This window comes from Strigops habroptila, chromosome 5 (genome assembly GCF_004027225.2).
Source record: "Strigops habroptila isolate Jane chromosome 5, bStrHab1.2.pri, whole genome shotgun sequence".
In the NCBI taxonomy this organism is placed as follows: Eukaryota; Metazoa; Chordata; class Aves; order Psittaciformes; family Psittacidae; genus Strigops; species Strigops habroptila.
In genome coordinates this window covers 10646178-10672563 of record NC_044281.2, presented here as the reverse complement: position 1 = coordinate 10672563, position 26386 = coordinate 10646178, and the positions used below count along the sequence as shown (strand labels likewise).

At 35.7% G+C, this 26386-nt stretch overlaps 2 protein-coding genes across 2 annotated transcripts in view; one reads left to right on the top strand and one right to left on the bottom strand.

Moving 5' to 3' along the window:
* The window catches only part of DNAH7 (dynein axonemal heavy chain 7), a 102585-nt gene that overhangs the window by 73752 nt on the left and 2447 nt on the right, over nucleotides 1-26386 (top strand). Inside the window, exons 47-61 of the mRNA XM_030486292.1 lie at nucleotides 1595-1749; nucleotides 2657-2847; nucleotides 5755-5888; nucleotides 6589-6924; nucleotides 9405-9531; nucleotides 10147-10341; nucleotides 13171-13263; nucleotides 18424-18600; nucleotides 18873-19034; nucleotides 19769-19969; nucleotides 20810-20971; nucleotides 22057-22242; nucleotides 22652-22789; nucleotides 23501-23731; nucleotides 24621-24773. Of these exons, the coding sequence (XP_030342152.1) occupies nucleotides 1595-1749; nucleotides 2657-2847; nucleotides 5755-5888; nucleotides 6589-6924; nucleotides 9405-9531; nucleotides 10147-10341; nucleotides 13171-13263; nucleotides 18424-18600; nucleotides 18873-19034; nucleotides 19769-19969; nucleotides 20810-20971; nucleotides 22057-22242; nucleotides 22652-22789; nucleotides 23501-23731; nucleotides 24621-24773 (2641 nt within the window). The remainder of the gene's footprint in view (nucleotides 1-1594; nucleotides 1750-2656; nucleotides 2848-5754; nucleotides 5889-6588; nucleotides 6925-9404; nucleotides 9532-10146; nucleotides 10342-13170; nucleotides 13264-18423; nucleotides 18601-18872; nucleotides 19035-19768; nucleotides 19970-20809; nucleotides 20972-22056; nucleotides 22243-22651; nucleotides 22790-23500; nucleotides 23732-24620; nucleotides 24774-26386) is intronic.
* On the bottom strand, nucleotides 13772-17456 carry LOC115608111 (baculoviral IAP repeat-containing protein 5.1-B-like). Its single transcript, XM_030486340.1, has 4 exons — nucleotides 17310-17456; nucleotides 16111-16220; nucleotides 15669-15783; nucleotides 13772-14265 (listed from the first exon to the last, which is right to left on the bottom strand). The coding sequence occupies exons 1-4, from the start codon at nucleotides 17445-17447 to the stop codon at nucleotides 14080-14082; spliced, it is 549 nt and encodes a 182-aa protein (XP_030342200.1). The 5' UTR covers nucleotides 17448-17456; the 3' UTR covers nucleotides 13772-14079.

Genomic DNA, 26386 nt, shown 5'->3' with positions numbered 1-26386 from the left:
TTTGCATAGTTTTGCTTATCTAGCCTCTCACAGCTTAAAAAAGAAATAAATGTGAAGTTCAGTAATGATAATCTAGTCACACAGCTGCCCCTCATAGAACTGTGCCTGAGTCACAGCTGAACCTTTGGAATAAAGGTTACATGCATTTTATTGTGTGTTGTAGTATTTATATATGTATTAAATAGGCCTTATAACTACGCTTGGTCCTTAATAAGTTTATGGAGTAGAGATTGTAACAGAGAACATAAAGGATTTTTCTGTCTTAAACTGTGTTTTACCTATTTTAAAATTACTCTCTTGAAAGAGGATCAAGGTGTATAATGTGTTACACAGTTTTGCCTGCCAGCAACTTTGAAACTACTAATAAGCCTGCAAGAACTTATATTGCATTGAACTAAACTTGTCTGAGCATTGTCTTTTAGACCTTTCACTGTATCTACAACTACTTCCTCTGTACCTTTTTCTAATTCAAGGCTTATCACTTTCTGTTGACAATTTATGGAAACCTTCCATAAAACATCACTCTAAGAAAAAAATGTATAAATGATGATCAGACAAAAAAAGAGATTGTGTTTTACTTAATTGCATACATTTCATCTTAGTATTTTTAAGGAAACTAAGAATACAGATGCAGACATGTTTACATGACAAGTTTTATTTGTGAATTAAAATTTTTCGAGAGAGAAGTTCAATTTTTAAAAAATATTAATCTTAACTGATTTGCCATTGTCACTGTGTGTAAGGTAACTTGTAATAATGATAGAGGCCATAGAAGTGGTCTGAAAGATTTCTTTTTATGCTGAATCTGGAAAAAAAGCTATTACCAGTTTTTATCTTCTGGTAGTAGATATATACAGATATATCTCCTAACCAAATGGGATCTGACTGGGCCCCTTGATCCAAATTTTTAGGACTGCATTTATTTTGGAATTCCCACTTTTGCCTGCTTAGATGGTTTCTAATTTAGGTGGTTATTGCTGTAATTGTAATTAGCCGTTAAAATGTTTCACTAGACTTAGATATCTTGGTAATGTAACTACATGTGGTAGAGAACTATACAAAAGATCTGTGAAGTAGTTACTAAATCTGCCAAACACAAAACGCAGAAGTTCTTTTGTCCATTTCTGCTTAAAGATTAGGGATTAAAAGGTCTTTAAATCTGCTTACACATTTCTCTTTATACTAACTCTAAAATGGTTCTTTAGTAGAAATTTCCATTCGTTTTCACTTGAAAAATGCTCACTTATACTTATGACTGTATTAAAGCTGTTCAAAATTTCAAAACTAAGCGTGCTATTTTTATTTTGAAAGTAAGTCTTATAAAATTAAATGTGATTAAACTTTCTGGGAAGTAAGAAGTCTTATTCTAAGTACTTTTTTTGAAAGAGAAAAATTGTGGGTTTTTTTAAACAAAGAACTTTAATCTATCTCCTCTTAAATTCATTAAGGATTATAATTGAGTATGCGCCTACTATGATTTCATAGTGACACACTTTTGTTTTAATGACAAAAAGGAATAAATTGCCTTAAGAAGTACTTTAAGGTACTGAAGAGCTTATATTTCAATTTTGAAAGTTTGTATTTTTCCCTTCAGTAATGCAAGAAGATGGCCTCTGATGATAGATCCTCAGGGTCAAGCAAATAAATGGATAAAGAATATGGAAAAAGCCAACAATTTGCATATCATCAAACTCAGCGACTCTCAATTTGTTACAACACTGGAAAATTGCATTCAGTTTGGCAGTCCTGGTAAGTTGATTAATGGAAGTGTAAATTACAGAAGAACCTGGAGGGGGCACAATTAGCTAAGAAATGAAACTCCAGTGAGTATCAAATGTCCTCATAGTTAAGGAAAAGAGAATTTTTTTTTTTTTTCTCATTTTGAGTCAAATTAGTACTAAAATAATTGAAGTCCTCACCTCAGGTTATAAGATACTACTTAGTACAACATAATACTCAGTTTAATTTGTATCTTAATTGCTTTATGAGATTTGTCATTTCTTTGTTTTCATGTTACAATAATTTTATTTCTCAAAAGTAATATTGGTTTTATTTGTCCTTTCAAGACTATAAATACTGTGTTGCTAAGCTGTGATCATTAATGATTCTTGTATTCTCTGTAGTACCTTTATTGCAAATAGTCTTATTACCCTCAAATAGAAATAAATTAATGAAACACATAGTTGCAACTTCAGCTATTTTTCAGTGGCTGACTAGAGTACAAGTGAAGAAATTGTTTATTCTCCATTCTTTCTTTCTTGATTTTGGCAGTCTCATATTCTTACAGTGAAAATTGAAGCAGAAGTAGTTACCCAAAAATATTGCTGTGGCTCGTGGTATTTAGTTTGTTGTTATTTCCCTTTTTAAAAATTATAGACTTAGAATGCTGTTCTAAGCTATTGGCAGCAGTAATAGTGATAGCATTTTAGTAGCTTTTTTTTCAAATTGATATGATATTAGAAAAAGAAATTAAAAGTACATTAATTCATTTTTCAATCAGCTGAACATTTGAAGAAACTTAACCTTATCTCTAGATATTGATTTTTTTTATTGTTTGCACACTGTAAATACACATTATATGTATGTATTGTAAGGAACAGTCAATGAGTAATGTAAATGCCAAGAATAATCTACTAATTCTTGTGTTATTCTGAAGTGCTACTGGAGAATATTGGGGAAGAACTTGATCCTATCCTAGAGCCGCTTTTGCTCAAACAGACATTTAAGCAGTCAGGGAGTATATGCATTTGCCTTGGAGATGCCATTATCGAGTATGCTCCTGAATTCCGCTTTTATATTACAACAAAGCTGAGAAATCCACATTATCTTCCTGAAACATCTGTTAAGGTGAGAATTTTGTAAATGAATGTGCGACTCTGTTTTAATTTTAAAGTGATTCCTTGGCTAAAGCCAGGGAAGGATTTTTGGCATTTTTTCCCCCTTCCCTGCCAACATTGCTTTTTTTTATTTTACACTGCTGGAAGACTGGTGTCATCTTAGAAGTGTTGACGTTTCTCATACCTAATACTTCACCTTGCAATACTGTCATTCTTTCATACTGTCAGTTTTTTAATTGATTGAGTAATTTTATCACTGTTCCTAGGCTGTATCTCCTGATGCTATTTAGTCATCTTTTATTATAAGAATATTTTCAAAGGCTTAATAGAATAGTCAGCTCACATTCAAACTCTGCATTAGGCTTGCATGTTTGTGATTTTTATCTGTAGTATGATTAGGGACAGGAGTCTGAGCAATTCTTGGCATTGTGCCTCGTTTATATCAGATAGGAAATATATTTACAGATTTATATAATTGATAACTATAGCTATTCTTATTTTTCTATGTTAGGACAAAAAGAAAGGTGGTTTCCTGCTTTGAAAAATTAAATTGGTGGTTCAGTTTTTTTGAAGTTGCTTGGGAGATGTATTCCCCCTTTCATTTATTACTGGTTTTGAAGAATTGTTTATAGGAAAGTATTGTATATTTACAGTTTGGTTAAACATAGACATATACTGAAACACAAATCCTTGAAATCAAAACTTTCTAAGCTATTATGACATTCAGTAAAATGGAACAGTAAGTTGTTTCGACAATGAAGGAATACTGATGCAGAAAAAAATGTACATACACATTTTAAAGCTATATGAAACTTCTCTAGTTGGGTTCAATGCAGCATGCAGTCAGACTTAAGTTGATAATTGCTCTAATGAGGAGCAGTTCCTTCATGACATGGTTGGGTATATGCCCAGCTATACCACACACTGCCGAGCTAGCTGACTTATGGTGGCTCACATAACAGGGAGCAGGAGGCAGAAAAGTAGTATCTCAATATCTTAGTCTGAAGCTAATTTCAGCATCCGTTGGTGAATTTGTCATGAGGTTTATTCAGGAGCTAGCTAATGAAATGAGACCATGGAAAATGGTTATTGGTATGGTTTTCATATCTCACAGAAAGAGACTACCGAATTCTAATGTGTCTTACATAGCAAAGCCTGCAAAGAGACAGAAGTCATGGATTTATAAGTACCTACATAGAATGTATTTGCATGTATTTGCAGTTATTAGCCATTTGGATTAGCTTTTTTCTGCTTCTAGAACTATTACTTAAATGTAGTAAAAACCACTAAAAAAGTCAGATAATTTTCAAGACTGCTGAGGGAAAGGTGACTTATTCACGTCCATAAAAAATATTAGCCTGTCCCTCGTGGACCAATGAGAAATTCAGCATGTATACAGCAGTTTGTGCTTAGACCTCAGAGGTTCTGATGTCTGAACCAGCCAACCTTTCAGAGCATGGCAGCTCTGACTAACAGCTAACTCATAACATGGTTTGTAGCCTTTTACTTCGAAGAAGAAGAAGAAGAAGAAGAACAACAACAACAACAACAATTGAGCTTATAGAAAACTCTTGAAGTTTTGAAACAGGTCCCTCTTTTATTTCCCATTACTAAAATTGTAAATCAGATGTGGAAGATGTAAATCAGATGTGGCCATGTTGCTTGTGAAGATCTTACTGATTCTTAATGTCATATAGAACTGAACCTCCTCTCAAAATTCCTGTGTGAAAGAACAGTGTGATGTGCTATCTGCACTACTAAATGGTTTTTTTCAGTTCAGGCTGTAACAAAACACTATTAGTGATGTATTTGAAGAAAGTTAAAATAGTACCTTCTTAACTTTAAAAGCAAAACTCATGAAAAAAAGCCTCAATATTTGGACAACTTTCAGATGTTAGTGGCAGAAGCAGATCAAGACAAGTTAACTTCACAGGTATTCCATGTTCTAACTGATCATTATGTTCAAGGTGAATGTTCTTTTGAAATAAAAGTCGATGGTATCTGTACCCCCTCAAAAAAAGCCTAAAGAATCTGTAGTTACTATTACCTAGTCATTTAATGAAAACCAATACTTTCATCAGTCTTGATAAGTAGATTATTTTCTTGGTTTTGAGCTCCATGCATCTAACTATTTTCTACCCTTCTGCTGGTAATGTATTCCATCCCTTTCTCATGTAAAATACTGTACGTTTTTGCCACTTCTTCAGCAAGAGCATGTGGGGTTTTCTGGATCTGTTATAAATATGTCATAGGATGGGAATTCTTTTAAACAGTGACTTTTTTTCCAGTCACTTATTTTCTCATGAAAAAAAGAAAATATGTTGCTATCCTAATTCTAGGATACAAATACCCCTGTAATAACACCACCACAAATTGTGTGTGAATGAGGCCAATAAAGAGAGAAAACATGTGGCAGAGGCAATAATAGTTTGAAGTACAACCCCAGCATGTATGTTACCACTTACTTTATGAAAACAACAAAAATTTTATGGGGGAAACGTTTCTAAACACCAGAAAATGTGATCTACCTGGTCTTTATATTTTTACAAGATACTGGCTAGCATCCCATTTGCACTGGGATGTTCAGATGGAGCAATTCTGGAAAACAAATGATACCACATTTACTTACAAAATCTGTACATTAAGTTGAGTCTTCAAATTTTCAGTGTAATTCGAGGAGCGGAATGAAGTTCTGTAAATTCATGTCACATCGCTTTTGTGGTTAACTTTCTGGGTTAATCCTGAAGTTAGCTTTCTAACACATAATCTTAAACCCTCAGCTGCAATTCATTTACTCTCAAAGTTTGGTTGAGCATAATATATGACATTATTCAAACGTCATCTTGTAAACAAAGCAGCATTTTAATTGCACCTGGCCGTAAGTGTACTATCTCTCAAAAAATATTTCTTCTAACAGGTAACATTATTGAACTTCATGATAACTTCAGAAGGAATGCAAGATCAGCTTCTTGGAATTGTAGTTGCAAAAGAAAGGCCAGATCTTGAAGAAGAAAAACAAGCCCTCATCGTTCAGGGGGCTGAGAATAAAAGGTATCAAGATAACTTACCTTGTTAGAGATAGAAGCAGATTTCTGTTAAGGAGCTACACTCATGGGAAAGATATTTCAGAGACCCTTGTTGTTGTTGTTTGATTCAACAGAAAATTCAAGACTGCTGTTTTTGAGAGCCCAAACTTAGGCTTCTGTTTGGGTTTTTTTAGGCTGATTTGAATGCGTACTCTTACTTATATTACTGCTGTTTGTGCCTTCCTTCTTCTGATATGGTTTCCTATTTGTAGGATTATTAAAAAACATTAAAGAATTGAATTGCAGGTTGTGTCATTGCAAATGTAACTCTTGATCCTGTCCTCTGGTTTTATGCATCCCTTCAATGATCTTGGCTCATGATTTGCTGTCCTCACAAATTTTCATTAAATATTAAAGGTTGTCTTTTAGAAAGGTTTTCATTGTATGCTAGATTTGCACTGATTTTACATCGCAAAGGGCATCTTTCCCCATGAGTCAAAGCATGAAATGTGCAGTATTCAAAGTGGTTTGTCATTTCCTCCCTTAGCCATACATTTTTAGACTAAGTGGATAAATTTTTAACAAATTTAAGGGAATGTTTAATAAGAAGTTTTTTAATGTAAGTTGCATACCAAGAATAAAATTTACACATTGTCTTATTTTATAGAAACTAACAGAAAACAGCTGTAATTTTCGAATGTGAAAAATCTCGTATATTATTTTAGGCAGCTGAAAGAAATAGAAGACAAGATTTTAGAAGTTCTTTCAGCCTCAGGAGGAAATATTTTGGAGGATGAAACTGCTATCCAGATATTATCTTCTTCAAAAGTTCTGGCTAACGAGATTTCTGAAAAGCAAGCTGTAGCTGAAGAGACAGAAAAGAAGATTGATGCTGCTCGTATGGGCTATTGTCCTATTGCTATCCATTCAACAGTGTTGTTTTTTTCTATTGCTGATCTAGCCAACATTGAGCCAATGTACCAGTATTCACTCATGTGGTTTATTAACCTTTTCATTATGTCTATAGATAATTCAGAGCAATCAGAAGATTTACCAACAAGGTAAGAGTGATAATTCACCATTTGTAGTTAGTGATGTATTTCTAGTTACTCCAGAAATGTTACTGTCATTTCTCCAAAGCGTATTGTCTCGAGCACTGCATTTTGAAATGTATTTTGTCCATATGTATGTCAGATATTTTCCTGGAAAATGATTTATTCATAGGAACAAAATGGTACAATATATTACAAGTGTAACATATTCCACTACTTCTATTTAGTAATTGCTACCTCAAGTTGTGTGTGAAATTACAAAGTATCAGATTAAAATGGCCCACTTGCTTTGATTTTATATTTCATGTAATGACTTTGCATGTCTTCAAGAAACAGACAGGAAACTTTTTCACACCGCTGGTCAGAGAGAATGAAGTCTTGTGACTGGGGTTTTGGCTGTAGAGTATGCAAGGCAGTAATTATCAACCCAAACAATTTTTATTTAATTCAGGTTTTTTGGTTTTTTTTTGTTTTTTTGTTTTTTTTTTTTTTTTTTTTTATAAGTAAGGTGTCCCTCCCTCTTCCAGCTTGTTTCTGAGAACAGGAGAAACTGTGCAATTTTTAATGATCTGAATTTATTTTACATGTGATGAACCTTGCTATTATGATCACATTAGGAATATTCAAAATATATCCTTGAAGTGAATTGTCTACACAGAGATTGTTTAAAGAAAGTTTTTCAGTGTTCCATCACATCATTTACTAAACTCTAGAGGTTTTATTTGATCTTCAAATCACAGAGCGTTGCTTCTGTTACTTAGCTACTTGCCTCTTCATCAAATGAACAAAGTACGGGAGAGGGAAACTACTCCCAATTTGCATACAGAAATTGTTTCTACTTAATACTGCAAATGGCAATTTCTGAATTTATCCATTACTGTCCATAATTTCTATAAATACAAGTAAGTTGTATTACCCGGTGAGGTAATACTTAGTGTGTGTGACTTAATGTGTAGTGTTCAACTTAGTGGCATACTGGTTATGAAGCTTATTTTTCATTAGAATTATGTCAATGCCTGGGCAATCTAGCATAACTGTTTTAACAAAGATATTGCTACTAATCATGTAAGTCAAAGCTTAATATTTAGTATTGCATTTGAAACTACATTCAAGGTAGGCTTTTACCAATAAGGCAATCTGTGTTCTATGTACCTAGCTCTTTGACTTTAAATCTTAGTCTTTCACATCTCAAAAAAAAAAAACCCCTTGCCTAAATTAAAGTAAGTAATAAATAAAATAACCTGAGTTTGATTCAGAACTTCTATGTAAGCAGAAATATAAAGATATAGGACCTCAATCCCAGCTGACAGTATGCATTCCCAGGGAATGACAGGTCTAAGCCCGTTTTGGTGATTTTGCCCAGTGAAGGCAGAGGAAGACAGACTCACAGAAAATTCTCTGTGAACTAGCAACTCACGTAAGACTGTCTTGGGCTATCTTCACTAGTCGGACATTTTTTATTAGAGGCTCTGTGCTGAGAATTTGTAATCATCCTTTTCTCATGCAAACCATGTCACTTCTGTAACTTGAAAAAAAGTTTACATTTTGTCCCAGTATCTTTGTGTCAGTATTTTGTGTAAAAATCCCCATTTAACTGATGAGGAATCAGTAATTTTGAAAGAACTTAAAATGCTAATAAAAACTCAGAAGCATTCATATATTACAGCAATATTATTTAAAATGGTCTATTTCTTGTTAGCTGAATGGAAGAAATAAAAAATATATTGAAACACGAGCCTGAAAAGGAGACACAGATCAAACAACATAGGTTGCTCTCAATCTTGATCTTCTATCAAAAGCTTTCCTCTTTTCAATTATGATAGATCACACTTAGGTTTCTGAATGATCACCATCTCTGAACTGCAGGAATACTCCCTGAGTAGCTCACTATCAAGAGATTGATGACCTGTGTAGTTGAAAAAAAGCCATAGAACCCCTCCACATCTTTGTTACTACCTTGAGAAAAGTATTTGAAATACTTGTGAAAATTCAGATATTGCATTTCTAACCACCCAAATGGACTTTTCCTTGTTTTGACTAGGTATTCAAACTTAAACCTTTATAAAACAATAGATGGCCTCCTTGTTTTGTATTTAAAGAAAAAGATTTGTAATAAATCACAGAAGTGTAAATATATTTGTATTATAGTGCACATATTTCAAATAACCTTTAAAGACGGATTGTTTTGGTTTTGGCTCTGGAATTCATATTCATAATGAGTTTTTAAATTGCTGCTCTTTTCTGCCTGTCCCAAAAGGGACCTCTCACTTCCTCTGAAAATCACATGTTATGTGAAGTGTAATTGCACTTTATTTTTTTTCATGTTACTTACTCACAAAATAGTACATGCATTTACTGATTGCTTGGGGGTAATCAACCAGAGAGTATATTAGAACAAAGAAGATGCAATGATTTGTAATAGGTTTGCAGAGCTGCACACTCTTTAGAGTGATATTAATGGACGGTTGTTCTTTTTCCGACACCTGTAGGTTGAAGACTCTCAAGGATCATTTTACTTATTCACTCTATGTCAATATTTGTCGCTCCCTCTTTGAAAAGGACAAGCTGCTCTTCTCTTTTTGTCTAACTGTGAATCTCATGAAATATGAAAAATTGGTGAGTAATTAAAAATAATTTGTAGTAAAAGAACAGAAAAATAAGTTTATAAATAACTAGATCACTTAAGCCTCGATTTTGTGGTGGTTTATTTTCATTGTAATAAGCAGTTATAAGCACTGAAAAAGATTCTCTAGAATAAAGTAAATATATAACAAAAAGGTATGTCAAAACTGAGTTCGATGATAACAGTTTTTCTAACATTATTTGAATCAAAGTCCAGCCTGTGTTGTTCTTACAGTGAACATTTTGTAAAATTTTAATGTAATTCTAAGAGAATATCAAAATGAATTGTAACCATTGATTTGAGAAACTACTCATCTTTCTCACTTAAGGTGCTAAATGTGTTTATTTTTGCATAGAATTCCTCAAAATCAAGCACTCTGCCAACTGAATTCTATTGATTTCTAGGAATTCTTTACAAAATGTTTCTTACGTGGACTTTTAAAGTTCATAATGAAGCACATGCATTTTAACCATGTATAAGCTTTTAGCAGTTGTATAGAAGCTTTTTCAACTAATGCAAGAATTCAGATAAATGTATTTCTTACATGATATACTAAAATCATTATATTTTTTTTATTTAGTCCTGAGAATAATGCTTTTTCTTTGTAGATTAATGAGAATGAGTGGCAATTCCTGTTGACTGGAGGCATAGGTTTGGAGAATCCATTTTCTAATCCATGTACCTGGCTTCCTCAAAAATCATGGGATGAAATTTGTCGACTAGAAAATTTGCCATGCTTCACAAACATTCGTAAGAATTTTGCACAACTGAAGGATGGATGGAAATTAGTATACGACAGTTTGGTATGTTAACATTCCTGATTGCTTGCATTCATAAGCCAATTAACACACTGAAAATATTTATACAGGGAAAAGAAAGTGCTGTCATTTTACATCGTATGTTCTTACATATATGAATGTAAATATTTAAGCAAATGGTGTGTAGTAGTAGATTATTGCCAATTTGTCAGGTGGCTTCTGAATAGCAAGTCAGGATTTGAATTGAATATGGATTGAAAAAAGGCAACAAACCTGGAGTGGGAAGGTGAAACTGAAATTTGGTAAATTAAGGCAACTGCTGTTCCTTGTCAGTTTATACATTTGCTTACTAAGCTTTGAGGGTGCCTTTTCCTGCTATTATGTAGTATACCCCTTTCCTGAACAAGTGTAAATAAACAATTATTGTCATGTAGAGAAACTAGAATGGAGTTTGGGAGACCTGTGATTCCTTATTCTCACAGTGACCTTATGTATGCATTAATGACTTTGTCTTTGACTTCACCACTGTTTCCTTAGAATCTAAATTTGGGCACTTGCTTCATGTTTAATGTTACTATTAACTCTTTTTTTTTTTTTTTTTTTTGTCATACTTCCTCCCTTCTGCTTCTTGATAGGCAAAGTGCTCATTGTACACATGCTTCCCGGACAAATGATTTAAAAAGTTATCCTTCTTTCCTACTTGCACTATATCTGACCATAATCACTTCCATTTTCAGATAATGCTGTTCTTTTGTGCTAGTCCATTGAACCACTTTTCTTACTGTTAACTTAAATGATGAAAATTTATCAGCAATATTCAGTCTAATGACCCAGGACTTCTTATACCCATTTAACACACCATGTGTTTTAATCATTGTAAATGTCAAGGATTTTGAAATCCTGCCTATTTAAATGTGGGCTTAAAGATACAGCAACTTGAGAGCTTTTGTTCTTTGGGAAATAGTTGCTTGGAAAATGAAAAGAGAAATGATGGCATTTGAAAAAGAGGCTGAGGGAGGGGATGACTATGTCCCCTTTGGAATTCTAGCTTTTTTAAGCAATGCCCCATATAAATGAAAGGTACTGACTTTTGGAAGTAAAGATTCAAGAAGTGTGTGATGGCTACATGTCCATTCACACAGCCAAACTGAAATAACTAGAAATTCCTTCATTTAAGTGGCATTCAATAAAATGAGACTGATGGAATCAGGTCATCAGTTAGATAACTGATAAAGAATCTGACAAATGGTAACACTGAAGCCAAGAACATTCAGTTACTGAACCTGGAGTGCTAGAAGTGCTAGGAATGGAATTATCTGTCACTGTCCTGATACAGAAGAGTCACTATGCCTTTTACCTGTTATGTAAAAACACTTTCATTACCTTCCTAGCTTTAATACTAGTACTTTCATGTGAATGCAGTATAATTTTCAAAAATACTAGTTAATAGTCTTGGGGAAGATTCCTTTTTGATAGTTGCATTTATTTTAATTGCTAGTATAGTTCATTCCCACTAATTGTTAGTGATACACAAATTGTTTTAAAATGACAGTTTCATGCATGTATGCATTTGTGTTAGAGAGAACACACACATCAGTGTTGCATGAGCCACTTTGTCATCAGCAGCCATACTGAATAGGACTTTTTCAAACGAGTTTGAGATGCACTTTTCTCCTACTGTTATAGATCAGGTCGCTTCCAAAAGTAGGGGAGACCTGACTTCAACTTCCCAATTCAAGGATTCCATGTATTTTATCTAAAGTTATATTGCGTATCTTGGAGTAGGGACTGAAACTTGCTTCTCCTCTAGCTGGCTAACTTAATCTCAAAGCTACTCATTCATCCCTTCTCATGGAGAAGTGAAGAGTTTTCAGCACAGTGGCAATACTCAATGGAGTCCTCAGTGTTTCCCAATTCACTCAGGTTTCTATAAAGCTTGTAAATTATTAGCTAAACTCTTCAACAGCTGCTATGTCATTCTGAGGTACCTGTTTTTTCCTTATATTAATATAAAAACATTGCAGCATTTTGGATTCCAGTCTGAAACCAAAAGTGCCTAGAAATTGAGGAAGGCAGGAGCCATGCTGTAGATCCTTAGCAGAACATGAGCACCATTATGATTTGATTTGCTAAATCAAAGTTGCTCAGAATGCAGTTTGTGTGGGTTTGTCTGCATACGTCTGTGGCCAGCCCTCCTCAGGCAAGTGCAAGAAGCTCACAAGCAGAGAAAATGTTTCCAGAAAGGCATACTGTACTTCTGTTTAATAAGAAGTTAACATGCCACACAACGACTGCTGTTCCCAATCTGATAACTGCAATAACAATGTAACAGTTGGATTATTCATGGGTCATTTACAAACCAAGTTCTCTGATGCATTGTTTCACTTAATTTTCCAATTCTTCTTTTCCTGTGCTAATTTTCTGCATTCAGATGTAACCTAACTCACAGTTGTCAGGTAGTGCTGTAATATGATTGTCATTGATTATATGGCTGTCATTGTAATATTGAAGACTGACAGTTCTATCAGAAAGAGGGAGGCAAAGTGCATTTTCAGGTTTCTTCTACCTCATTCCTTCTCTACTTCGTAGAGAAAAACTTTGGGTTATCATCTTTTAAACACTTAAAAATTACTGTAACTTCCCTGCTATAAGAGAAGCTTCTTAGTTATTTAAAGGTTGGTTGTGTCTTTTATTTGTTTTTTGGTTTTGAGGGTTTTTTGGTAGTTTTGTTTTAAAGCTTTAAGCATGTCAACCCCATTTCTGTAGATTAAGAAAAAATACATAATGGACTAATGCAATTAATTAAAAGATAATTTACTCTCACTATAGGTAATTCACAAATGCTTTAAATAATGTTGAAATACATGCTTTTAGAATCCCCAGAATGAGGATTTTCCTGCGCAGTGGCAAGACAAACTGGGGGAGTTCCAAAGGATGCTTGTCATTCGCTGCCTGAGGCCTGATAAAGTACGTATGAAACTTTTATTCAAAAAGGTCTGTCCATCTTGGAAACTAAAAGTATTTACAACTATGCATTCTAACTGTGTTGTCTATAACCATTCTACAACAGTCTGTCATAAAGGAAAATGGGAATTAATGAGATTAAAAAACCCAGCAATTTTAAAATTGTAATTAAAAAAAAAATATTTAAAACAGAAGGTAGGCCTTTAGGTTAAGTTTCAGTGTACATAACCAAAATCCCCAGATCTCTTCCTCCTTTAGGCTGTCTTACAAGCCTTGTGACTTTCCTTTTTCAGTACACTTACTGTATTTGCTTACATGTCTTTTTTGATGGATGTCATTATCTGTGGTGAATTTTGCCTGATCTAAGAAGATAATGTAGGTGCTTTAAAGGTAGCAATTATTGCAGACACACAGATCCGTTTTGTTCTATGGAAAGTGTTTTGAAGCAGAACTGTTCTGATTTAGTCTGTCTAGCTGTAAGTCTTCAATGTGGCACAGATCACAAAAAGTGCTCAAAGTTATGAATCTTTATTCCAAAAAAGTCAACACACTAAAAAGCCAGAATACAAGTATTTGCTTGGACACTTGTCATATATACTCAGGTTAGAGGAACTACTATTAGTCCACACCTAGCTATAATGACAAAGCATACTGTGAAAGATAGGAGTTAGTATAAACACTTAGGGCTTCTATTCCAGAAAGCCTGTGAAAGGAATTCACTACACTTCCTCACGCAACCATTTAGGTTTATAGTAGTATTCAGATAAAAATATAAATGTTTGTACCATATGAAGAAGAGAAACCTTCAGACTTTACACTTCACTTCTGGAGTTTCTTTGACTGGCGGTATGAGCTTTTAGAACGTTGGGCAGATGGCTCAGCATGGCGAGGCAGTGGTGGCAGTGGTGCACACTGATGCTTGGAGACAAAGTTATCCATAAGACGCTGCCTAGTTGCAGCGACTTCTTCTTCAAAAGAGTTTATTATGCTTCTGCCAGTTTTGCACTTAAAGCAAAGCAAAAGATTGAGACTTTCAGTTGAGCAATTTAACCATGTAGTTCATCTACATTCAAAAATTAGATCCTCAGAATCCTACTAATCTGCCACTAATTCTAGCTTTGAAGTCTACTTTTAGCCTATGGTTAATACTGCTGCCTGAATGATGAGTTTGCCAGCTATTTCGCATGCGTAGTCCCATTTGATTCAGAAACTTCTCAACTAGTCTTGCCAGTAGGCCTCAGTTCAGTGACCACTTTTGGGTATGTCTAGTATACTTTTAAAGTAAATTGTGAACCTACTTTCAGCTGTGTTTTACATCACATGAAGGATGGAGGCTTGAGTTTGATTTTCTTCTGTGGGAAAAGGCACAATCTTGCTTCTTGGGATGCATTAGGATATTAATGCTTCAAGATGGCAAGCATGCTCTGAATCAGCCTAATGCATAGCCCTCCAAGCAGTTGGTGACAATATTCTTGGGGGGAAATTGTCCCCCACTTGAAGCTGCTGCTTCAAGTTTTATATATAATGTACTTAGAAAATATTACATAAAGTAGTATTATGGCCTATTGGAAGGTACAATAGGAAACCTATTGTACCTTGGAACACTGCTTTAAGTACAATATTGTACTTAAAGTACACTTTCAGTACAATGAAGTTTAAGTACAATATTGGACCTTGGACCACTGCTTTAAAGCATTTGCTGTTCAGGTTAGACAACATCATCTTCTCACTCTTGGTCCATCTTTTAAGATATGAGGCTGCTCCCACTGCAGCATGTGATCCTATTTTTATGTATTTGAGTTTGGTGTATACAGACCTTAAACACTTAACCTTGACAGTCACCAGGTGTATTTTCAATATCAATTATCAGCAAAGTAAAGATCTCATTTGTGCAAACCCACCAGGAAGGAAGATGCAGAACCTTTATTGTGCCTCATTAGGGACCTTGGGACCTTGGTTCACTTGATTCTTAGTATCCATGGGCTTTAGAGTTTGAAAGCTTAATTAGACTGATCTACATGGAGATCTAGAAATATGAAGCAATGATCTGGTCAAATTTTGTCTTTTCACATGTGCTGTTTATCCTTCCTGAGAAGGATAGAGCTGCTCATTATAAAGCTTCCTGAATTGATTGATTATTGTACCCAAGATATTTTTTCTGTTCTAATGATTTGTTGGAAAAACATTTCTAAAGGAAACCAGTTTTCCTTCAAAAGCTAGACAGTTGACTACACTAGGAAGTGTTCAGGTGCAGATTTCTTAGCCAATAATGCACCTAAATCATTACTTCAAAAGTAAGCTGTGTTCTAGCCTTACACAATCACTCCTTGCTGATGATTGGAAATCTTAGAGATGAAAGTTCTTGTTTTCCTTCTAGCTTATATTAAGATTATTTGGTTAACACTTACAAGGAAGGTTCTCAGCCGTGTCATCTCCAGCATGTAGTATTCCTCCATGGTCAGGTCATCAAAGGGCTTGGTGAGGGCTAAAAAGCCACAGTTGTAACGTTTGATGTGTTCATTCCTGCAATGAAAACCCAGCATAAGAACAGGTATTAAACCCATGAAAGTTACATTTCAAGCAATAAAGATACCTGAACAGACAGTTCTCTTCAGTACTTCTGCTATCAGCAGAAAAAGTGTCATACAGAAAACACATGAAATAGATTTTACTGTATCTCAGATAAAAGCTAGTTGAACTATTTCAAAGTTACTGAGTAAGATAAACTTTCAGTAGGCTTCAGTTCTTTGAACTGCTACAGAGGAAATTGGTAATTTTATAATGAGTAAGGGGATGTTGTTAAAGAAGTTTGGAGGAATACTTCAAGAACATTGTCACATCTGTGCTTACCATGGGTCATCATTTGGTTCCCAGCCTTCCAGTTCTATCAAGCAAAAGAAACATTTTACCACATCTGGTTCATTTTCATCTGGACAGTGGACAAAGCCCGCCTTTGCCATCTGCAGGTGACAGTTTGGAAGTTTACAGCCTCATCCAACACACAGCTCATGTTCACATCAGCCAACTCTGAGAGCTTACAAATAATGCCTTTCCCCACAATATCTATCAGCATAGATCAAGGTGAAAAATACATTTTAAGTGCAAGGGCTGCAAGCAGGCAGATAAGCAACTAGTAAATGAACAGGCTGCAAGCAGTGAACAGATTTCTGCACAACTGTGGCATCTGCAGGCTGCCAGAGTAGTTTTGCTCTACCAAAAAACATCTAGTAGATGTTGTCATGCTACACATGCATTTCAGAAGCAGTGCATGAGCTCTGCCGTAGCCAGGACTATAGAGAATATTTTCAGAGAAAAAAAAAAATAGCATAAGACCATGGATGTATGGAATCTTTAAATATAAGTTATGTAAGTAGAACACTACATCTTTAACTGGTTATAGAGGGAGCATATCTGGTCAGAACACTAAAAATTAAGTAAGTTTGTGTTAGTTATCAAACTTCACACATTCTCAGAGAACTTTTGCAGTGTGACCCATCTGAGATCCAGCCTGGAAGTTTTATGCATGAGCCAAAGTACAAGTCAAGTGGATTTCTGGGGTTTTTTTGGTTTTTAGTTTTTTTTTTAATGCTCAAGCCAAAGGCTGCAGGGACATGAACATTAAGCTTTCTACAATTTAAATAATTTCAATTTCTGAATTTTAAGTAGTGATCATTCTTCTTCTTCATCCTTCCTGCTGGGTGTCTGCTTGTTTCTTCTAGTGTAGGCTTCTTTTTTATGAATGAAAACTTGCAATCAGAAAGACTACTAATACAAGAAATTAACTTTTAAGCAACAAGAACAAAAAACCAATAAAAACGAGAAGTAACTATATTCACTTCTGTAGCTAGACATGCAGAAGCCAATCACACTACTACAGTATCTCTGAGCTGGGAACAGAGGAAAGTTAGAGTATTTAATTTTTCATCTTCTTCAGACTTAGCAGAAGTTCACAACTCTTCTTGAGTATGAATATACTTAACAAAGCATCACATTCATGCACAGTATACAAAAAATAAGGCATAGTAAAAATAACCATTTATCAGACTTACATTCTCCGGAGTGCACTTGCAGTTCTCTCTAAAAGGCCAGTTTGTGAAGGTTTTTAAACGGTTCTCATATTCATACATGTCCTTAAAATCACTCAGAAGCTTGGAAGCTGAACCAAGTTCTTTCAAGAGCATCTCCATCTTTAAAGCCTGCAACTGGTGTAGCCTACAGCCTCCCTCCTGCTCTCAAATTTAAGGCATTATACTAATTGGTGACACAGTGCACCTGTAAAGCAGGGTAAGTTTTAAAGTAAATAAAAACACAGGTGAGTTTGTGAGCAGGACAATCAAGAGAAATAATGCTATTGGAGCTTTTTCCCTTGTGTCACATTCTGTGTATTTGGTCACATTATGTATTTATTAACTGAAAACACCTACACTAATGCAGTATGAAAATTACCAAAGTGGTTGAGTTAACATTGCTGTTTGAAACCTTCAGCATTTCTTGAATTTAGTGTTCAGAGATGAAATCTCAGTATCCCATTTGTGAATACTGTTGCATTCCTTTAAAGGGGAGGTGGCTATGGTAAAATACTCTAGAGTGTGTCCAGAGATAGAATTGATGGTGATATTTAAAAGAACTATAAGAGTTTACAGGATGAAAGCATTAAGCTGACATTTTATAAATTGTCTCTCATTTTGGTACAGAACCCAGTTAACTTCAGTAGGAAGGTGAAACACTAGTGTGTACAACAGTGTACTGTATAACAGTACTGTATACAGCAGTTTCCTAAGCCAAGATTTTAACTCCTTTGAAAGGTGTTGCATTATGAGATTTGAAAATCGAAATCCTCTCCATAATACAGATCGAGCAAGCACAGGAAAAAATCTTTTTTTCTACACCAGCACATTAGTCTGTTCTGATGTGGTGACAGAGATGGGATTAAGGATCATTTGCATAGGACTTCCAATTTCAACCCTCCTAAAGCATCTTTCTTTTTTTTTTTTTGCCTAGATTTACACGTGCTAAATCATTGACTCCTCTGGACTGTGTGTGTATTTGATTTTACGTGCAAGAATGCTGTCCTTGAAATTTATATTAAAATATTTAGAGTAATGTGTGTTAACGCTTACACAAAAGTAGGACATTTATTTCTGTTCTTTCCTTTTCTTTTAGATAATACCAATGGTGCAGGAATTTATCAGTCACAACCTGGGCCATCCATTTATTGAGCCACCTCCATTTGATTTGTCAAAAGCATTTTCGGACAGTCATGCTTGTGCACCACTGATATTTGTACTTTCCCCTGGTGCAGACCCCATGGCAGCCCTTGTCAGGTTTGCTGATGATCAGGTATTTTAATATCTCCAGGCTTTTTTAATGTATTTGATGCTTGTGCATGTTTGTCTACTAACGGTTTGCATGAAGTAAGGAACTTTAGATAAATTAGAGGTTTTTAGTCAACTGGAATGACATGAAAAATAAGATTTAAACTGTATTTTAAAATATGCTGTACATTAAATATTTAGTATTAATATTCACATATAGATGTGAAGTCTCATACCACAAGGTTTTTTCTATTTATGCAATATTATTCTTACTTATACCACACTTTCTGTATGCAGGGATATGGGGATGCAAAGCTTAGTTCTCTGTCACTTGGTCAAGGCCAAGGCCCAATAGCCATGAAAATGATAGAGAAGGCAGTAAAGGAAGGAACATGGGTAGTTCTGCAAAACTGCCATCTTGCAAGTTCATGGATGCCAACACTGGAAAAAGTCTGTGAGGTAAAAAAAAGTATTTCCTTCTTATAAATACTTCTGAAGGCATGTCTGATCCATTCAGGTGGCTGAAAAGCCAGCTTAGCAATATTTCATGATGATTTCTATTATAAAAGGGTAATCGTCACATACTGATTCTGACTTTTTCCTTCTGCCTGCTGGAATAGAAAGTGCTCACAAACATGACGGGTCTGGCCCATTCCCTGAATGGTAAATCCCAGCTGCTACAACAGTCTCTTCAGGGCATGGTCTTTCATCATATGTCTATTGCTGCAGAAAGGCAGTATGCTAAGGAATTTTACTCTTGAACAGCTATAGGTTTCCAAAGAGGTACTAGTGTATAGTTCTTTCTTTTCTTTCTCCCTTAATAAACATAACACATTTCTGATGTGATACTATTACTATAGCCCTTCCCAGAACACCTGTATGACAATAAGTGCATTTTGGTCATATATTCCATAAACATGCACAGAGAGGATGTTTAGTTCAAAATACTGAAAGGCTTGAATAAAAATATACCAATTGTGGAAGAGAAGTTGTCATTTATAACCATGACTTTCACTATAATCACATATAATTTATATGTGATTATAGTGTCTAAAGTATCTAAGAAATTACACTTTGTAAGCAGAAGTGGTATATCTTCCCACTTTAAAAAAATGGCTTTAATAATAAAACTTGAGGTGTACATTAATTTAGCGCGTCTTCTAATTGCCTGTATTTATATGTGTTTATTATAGGAGCTGAACCCTGATACAACACATCCAGATTTCCGACTCTGGCTCACCAGTTACCCATCTGCCACGTTCCCAGTGTCTGTGCTTCAGAATGGAGTGAAGATGACTAATGAAGCACCCAAAGGTTTACGGGCCAATATAATTAGTTCGTACATGATGGATCCAATATCTGATCCTGAATTTTTCAACAGCTGCAGCAAACCAGTTAGTAATGTCATCCTGTAACTTTGCAAATCAGTTAAAGCAGACCCTGATGACTGTGTATGTGTGCTCTGGGGGAAAAGAACCTCCCAGATTAAATAGATGTCTTCCACTGCAATGAAACACTTTTGGTTACTGGCAATAGTGAAATTATTTATTTATTTATTTTTACTGTTTTTTCTCCTACTTCTACAAGTGAAATTTTGTGGTAGGGTATTAATAACACAGCTCTCAAGTTAAAAAAAAAAAAAACCAACTGAGTAAGACTGGGAAAAACCCCAGTCTTTTCATAACTAGATGTCTGTTTGGAAGCATATTATTTTACATTATTTTTCTATAATTAATATAGTTCTTCTAAATGGGGTAATCCGCTTTGCTACATAGTCTCAATTGAAAACCAAATCAAATGTTCTTAGCTGAAGTTTTTCTTCAAAGGCCTCTTGATAAAGAGAAAAAAAGCAAACCCAAAACCAACAGAGATATTTTATGCAGTGTTTTATAATACAGTGGTGTAAAAAAAAAATATCAGAGGTCTGTGGTCTCATACACAGTTGTATGTGTCATGTATATTAATTAGATATACATTGATATATAGCTTTAAAATGAAATTGCTTTGAGGGTTCACACTGTTTTAAGTATTTAGAACTGATGTTTATGAAAACTGTTGTTTATGCCTTTGTATGTCAAGAACAAGCTACCCCTGACTTACTTCTAAACAGTATGTTAGTAGAGCAGGAGAGGCTGGGATTTGAGTGACTCAAAGACAGCACTGTTGTACAGGATGTGAGAAAAAATGGTTTAAACCAGCTGTGATTAATTAATGTTGTTGCATTTGGTTTTAAGGCTGAGTTCAAGACATTGCTGTATGGCCTCTGCTTCTTCCATGCGCTGGTGCAAGAAAGGCGGAATTTTGGACCACTGGGTTGGAACATTCCATACAGCTTCAATGAGACCGACTTGCGCATCAGCGTGCAGCAGCTTCACACCTTCCTCAACCAGTATGAGGTACAGCAACCTCTCACTGTGGTCACCAGTCCTTGCTTGCACTTTCTTGGGCTGCTAGTGCATGTACCAAGGCAGGCTGAGTGCTGCCATGGCCAACTGGGAGCGGTGAATTAGAAACCAAAGTCTACTTGCAGTAGTGCTAACCACAAGCAATTTAAGTGGTTAATGCACTATGATCAGTATATAACTAATGTGAGAAACTTTCAAATTAGAATTTAGAAGTTCTGCCATGCAAAACAGAGCAGCGTTTGTTCCACACAGTTGCCTTATTCATTGGAATCTTATCCTGTCTCTAGACAGGAGCTGTGGATTCAGCTGTTAAGTGATGTTACTGCAAGCTGTAAAATAGTCTACTAAAATACTTATTGCTAACTATGATTTACTCAAAGATAGGGATAATATTAGACCCTGGCCTGTTGTGGATTAATAACAACCTTGATCTATTTGTGTAAATTTGGCAGATGACATTTCCTTCCCTGTTTGCAGAGCTAGGCAGTGTTTCAAAGCTGCTGTGGAATTTGCTAGCAATACATAACACTTCTTTATGTTCCAACTTTATAGGCAACCCACTATAGCCAGAATCTGCTAAAAGTTACGGCTAGGGGCAGGAAAGGGGTGTTAGCTTCAAACCACTATCAGCCTGGAGTGGTTTTGCTTATCAATGTGGTTAATAGATAAATTGTGATTCATCATGAGAAAGCAACTTCAAAAAGGTGTGTGTTTCTTTCCCTGCAGAAGAGTGAAAGGGAGGTGCTCGGGAGGGGGGAGAAGTATGTATAGACAAACGAGATATTTTTGGTAAAGTTTTCCATAAACATGTACTCAGGAACTTCTAGCTGGACTACTACAGAAACTTTTGAGGCTATTCTTCAAAAGTTGCAATGCTGGGTGACTTGATGGATGATTATTAAAGTAGTTGAAGATCAGGAGATCAATGCTACAAGCATGAACTAGCGGAAGTAACTAACAGCTTTTAAACTTCCCAGTGAGAATTCTGGATGACTTTAAACTACGATGACACCAATATGGCTGCCCAGAGAAGTGCTAGGCTACAGTTCAGATTGTTTTCTTGCTTTTTTTTTCAGGAGGTGCCATATGATGCTCTTCGCTATATGACTGGAGAATGTAATTACGGTGGCAGAGTCACCGATGACTGGGATCGGCGTACGCTCCGTAGTGTTCTAAACATATTCTTTTCCTCAGAAATCATTACAAATATAGATTATAAATTTGATCCAAGTGGCCTTTATTTTGCTCCTCCTGAAGGAGATGTAAGTATCCCAGAACAACAGGATTATCAAGATATTACTTATCTTTTTCAAAAACAGGTCTATCTTTATTGACATTGATATGAACCTCAGAGCTTACCCTGTCACTGCTTGCTTTTGTGACTTAATCTTGTGTTTTATTAGAATTTGTTCCATTGACTTCTAAGAAATGGAAATAATATGAAAAACCCACCTCCAACTACTACCCACTACATTGCCTTTGCTCTGTGTGGGTCAGCACACAGGGGACGGTAAAAGAGCGAGCCTGCTAAAGTTAAAAGCACTATAGAATAGGCATAAGAGAAGTACTTGATTGTATCTGCTGTAGGTAGAAACGACATAGTAATCAGCTTAATTTATCACACAGGAGAGTGTGGGTCTAGAGGGTTTGTGGTTTTTTTCCATTTTTCAGTACCAAAGCTATATTGACTATACAAAGACACTTCCACTGAATCCTTCCCCAGAAATATTTGGAATGAATGCAAATGCGGATATTACCAAGGATCAGTCAGAAACACAACTGTTATTTGACAGCATTCTTCTTACACTGGTATGTAAAGTGTAGAAATCACACACCACCTTGCCATAACATTCTACTATATCTCCACATTAGTATGTTCACTTTTTTTTTTTTTTCCAGTTTTTACTGTACCTTATTATGTTGTGTCTCAATTCTGGTGAAATTACTGTTCTACTTAAGAATCTTTTAAAGCTTTTTTGGCTTTGTATTTTTTCCTGTCTTTCCAAGGAAACGTACCTCCTATACTTCCCCAGCTTTTAACAATTTTCAACTTCTTGGCCAGTTTCAATCCAATTTGAAAGCCAGGTACAATGTAGGGATACTACAGTTACTGTAAGCTTCATGAGGAAAATGAAGAGCATAAAGAATATAGAGAGCAAGAGGGACAGCGAGACAGAACTTGGTGTTGCTCTGTGCTATTTCACAGTACCTGGTCAGCCACTGTGCTGATATTGAAGATGGGGCAGAAAGACTGGTTCATAGTGTAAGTAGAATTTCCACAAAAAAATGAGGAGGACGCAAATATGTAGGAAACCAGATTTTGCTACTTCTAAGCTAATAACTTATTGCAATAATGTAGGAAATTCTGAAACAAATTCATTTCAATCACAGGGAAAGAGGGTTGGAACTGTAATGATCTTTTAAACAATGCCTTTGTAAGAGCTCTATTTTCCTGTGTTTTAATTACTCTCCTAACTCCTCTTTGTCAAAATAAATGTAAATTTTTGGCTCTCCCTATAGTCCCGGGCATCTGGTGGTGGTGCAAAATCCACCGATGAAGTTATCCATGAAGTCACAGATGACATCCTGAGCAAACTTCCTCCAAATTTTGACACTGAAGCAGCAATGAGACAATATCCAACTATTTATACTCAAAGCATGAATACTGTGCTTGTACAAGAGATGGGACGCTTTAACAAGTTATTGCAGACGATACGAGACTCCTGTATTAACATCCAGAAAGCAATAAAGGTGAGCTGAAGGCAACCTTTAAAGGCATTTACCTAGAACCTAGACTTGATCTCTGAGCTATCAATGCAGGTGCCCTACAAAACTGACCTTGAAGTTGGATTCAGGTCAAATACTTTAAAGAATCCAAATTTGAAACAGATTTATTGATCTGTATCTTGAAAACTGGTAGGAGTATAATGGACTATAAAAGCACTACTGTGCCTACTGTAGAGAAACCAAATCAGAAAGTTTTCAACTACAGCTCTGCTAGCTCTTGCTACTTGCTAACAACTACTTGCTCTGCTAGCAAGACAAGCAGTACCTAGGTTCATGTCTGTTTTTCTGCCTCACTGGTATGAAAGACTGAAACACCTCACAGAATTTCTTACAGATGAAAGCAGATGTTCTCAACACCTCAAAAATAGCAAATTACTGCCCGAGAGGATTCCAGTTAAGATACCACAGTCTAAAGTCAACGTTTGTTCTCAGAATCAAAAGGAATGAGAAGCTAAAGCTGTGCAAAAAAAATCGGGGGGGGGGGGGGGAACCTCACAAAAAAACCCCAGGAAAAAGAACAGTTTAAGCAATTTTTATTTATCCCAAAACCACCACTCCTCTCCCCATTAAAGCCAAACTACAATCTAAAATGTCTGCCTCTTCAGAATAAGGCACTTGTAGCAATGTCACAGAGTTTTGAGGAAACTTAACTTAAAATAATTATAAATAAGAGCATTTACACTTAGTAAACTCAGAAGTGCTCTGAGATCAGTGGGACTGAGCGCACCCTCAGCAAGTTTGCCAACACACAAAGTTATGTGGTTTGGTTGATACATCTGAGCACTACGTTACCATTAAAGCAAGCTGCTTAGGCAAAGTATTTTGATATCTTCGTTTCCAAAATTTCCTTTAGGGGCTAGTAGTGATGTCTGCTGAACTGGAAGAAGTGGTAGACAGCATTCTGAAAGGCAGAATTCCAGAACTATGGATGAGTAAGTCTTACCCAAGCCTCAAGCCTTTGGGCAGCTACGTGACTGACTTCCTTCAAAGACTGAAGTTTCTGCAGGTGAGCACACTCCATTTATTTACACATATTTGTTCAATGCCGTTTCTTATTTTTGTCTGTTGATGGCAGGTGACATCTCAAGTGAACATACCCATTCCAATTACTTCCACTGAATAAGTACGTGACAGGTTCAGTTCATCTGAGCATCCATTTTGTATAGCCCTTTGCCCATCACAGCATCTAATGAAGCACTACATTTTGCCACATACCCTCCACCTCATGAACAGCTGCTGTGTGTCAGTAATCCCGTATGACAGAATTGGCCTTCTGAGGTAAATTTACTAAGGGCCTCTTCATACAGATCTGGTGGTGGTTAATTAGCCATGAATGAAGTTAATTAAAATAGAACTTCTTAGTAAAATACCACCAAGTTTCTTTTCCAGTGAGCCAACTTAAAAACATTTTAACACAAAATATTACGTTAAAGGTCAAATACCAAGCTTTTTAGTAGAATGCTGAAAGCAAGCTGGATGAGTTAATCAGTGGGGCTCTTTCACCTGCAAGAGCGCATTCCCAAAACTTGACTTTAAATGAGTAATAGCTAGAGTTTCAGCACCATTCTGTGGCTTAGTAATCTCTGACAACTTAAGAAAACCAAGCTTATAGCAGGTTGCCCTACTCCGTAGGTCCCAAGATAGAACTAAAATCAAAAGTAAATTAAAAATAAAATAGAATTAAAATATAATAGCAAAAGCAGCATCCAGTTTTGGGTCTAGAAGGATATTCACAAAATCTGCTTTTCCAGAGAACCTCCATCTTATGTGTTAGACACACATCAATCACACAGTCCCCATGCCCCAGTAACTCCCACTTTCATCTGTAGGAAGCCTAACAGTAGCTACAAGGATGACTTTTTATTTATTGGGAAGAAAACTCCTTACTAGCAGAGACAACCAGTGTAGTTTCTTCATTGTAATTCTCTGCAGCAGGTAACTGTAGGAAATTTTTCAGGTGTTACTCAAAACTGATGTTTGCAGCACAGAAAAAGGTCTTCTTGCACCCAGTAATTATTCAGCGTTGCAACAGACCTGTCATATATTACAACCCAATCCGATGAATGTTGCAATTTTTAAAAATCATTTTTATACAGATGCCTCCACAGTGTAAGCTATTAAAAACAGAACAAAAAATTAACCAAAGACCCCAAAACACAGCTCCCTGCCCCAAAGCAACAGCAGTTTAATCAGACAACGTATCATCCCGCCTCATCTTCAACTTGGTGTACACACTTGCAACATGTGACTTTGGCACTGGAAGGGAAATATGATCCTTTCAAAGAGAAAACAGCCTGCAAAAGAGGTCTGTCATTTGCACAGAGAAACAAAGGTAACAAGGGAGAGAAGGAGGATTTGATGAACTTAGAGGGATGATGCATGTTTAACAGACTTTTTGAAACTAATTTTATTGTATGTGATTTTTTTTTTGTTTTAAAAAAACCAGAAGCTAGTGACATTTAAAAAAGATGTGTCAGCCATCCAAAGTTCCTCTGCTTTAGGAAAAGAACAAAGAGCCCAAGGACAGCCCTGGATTCACAAAGCAAAAAATTACTTTGCTGTTAATCTAGAAAATATTTGCTTTCCTAAGTACTAAATAAAAGGCCGATTTGTTTGGTT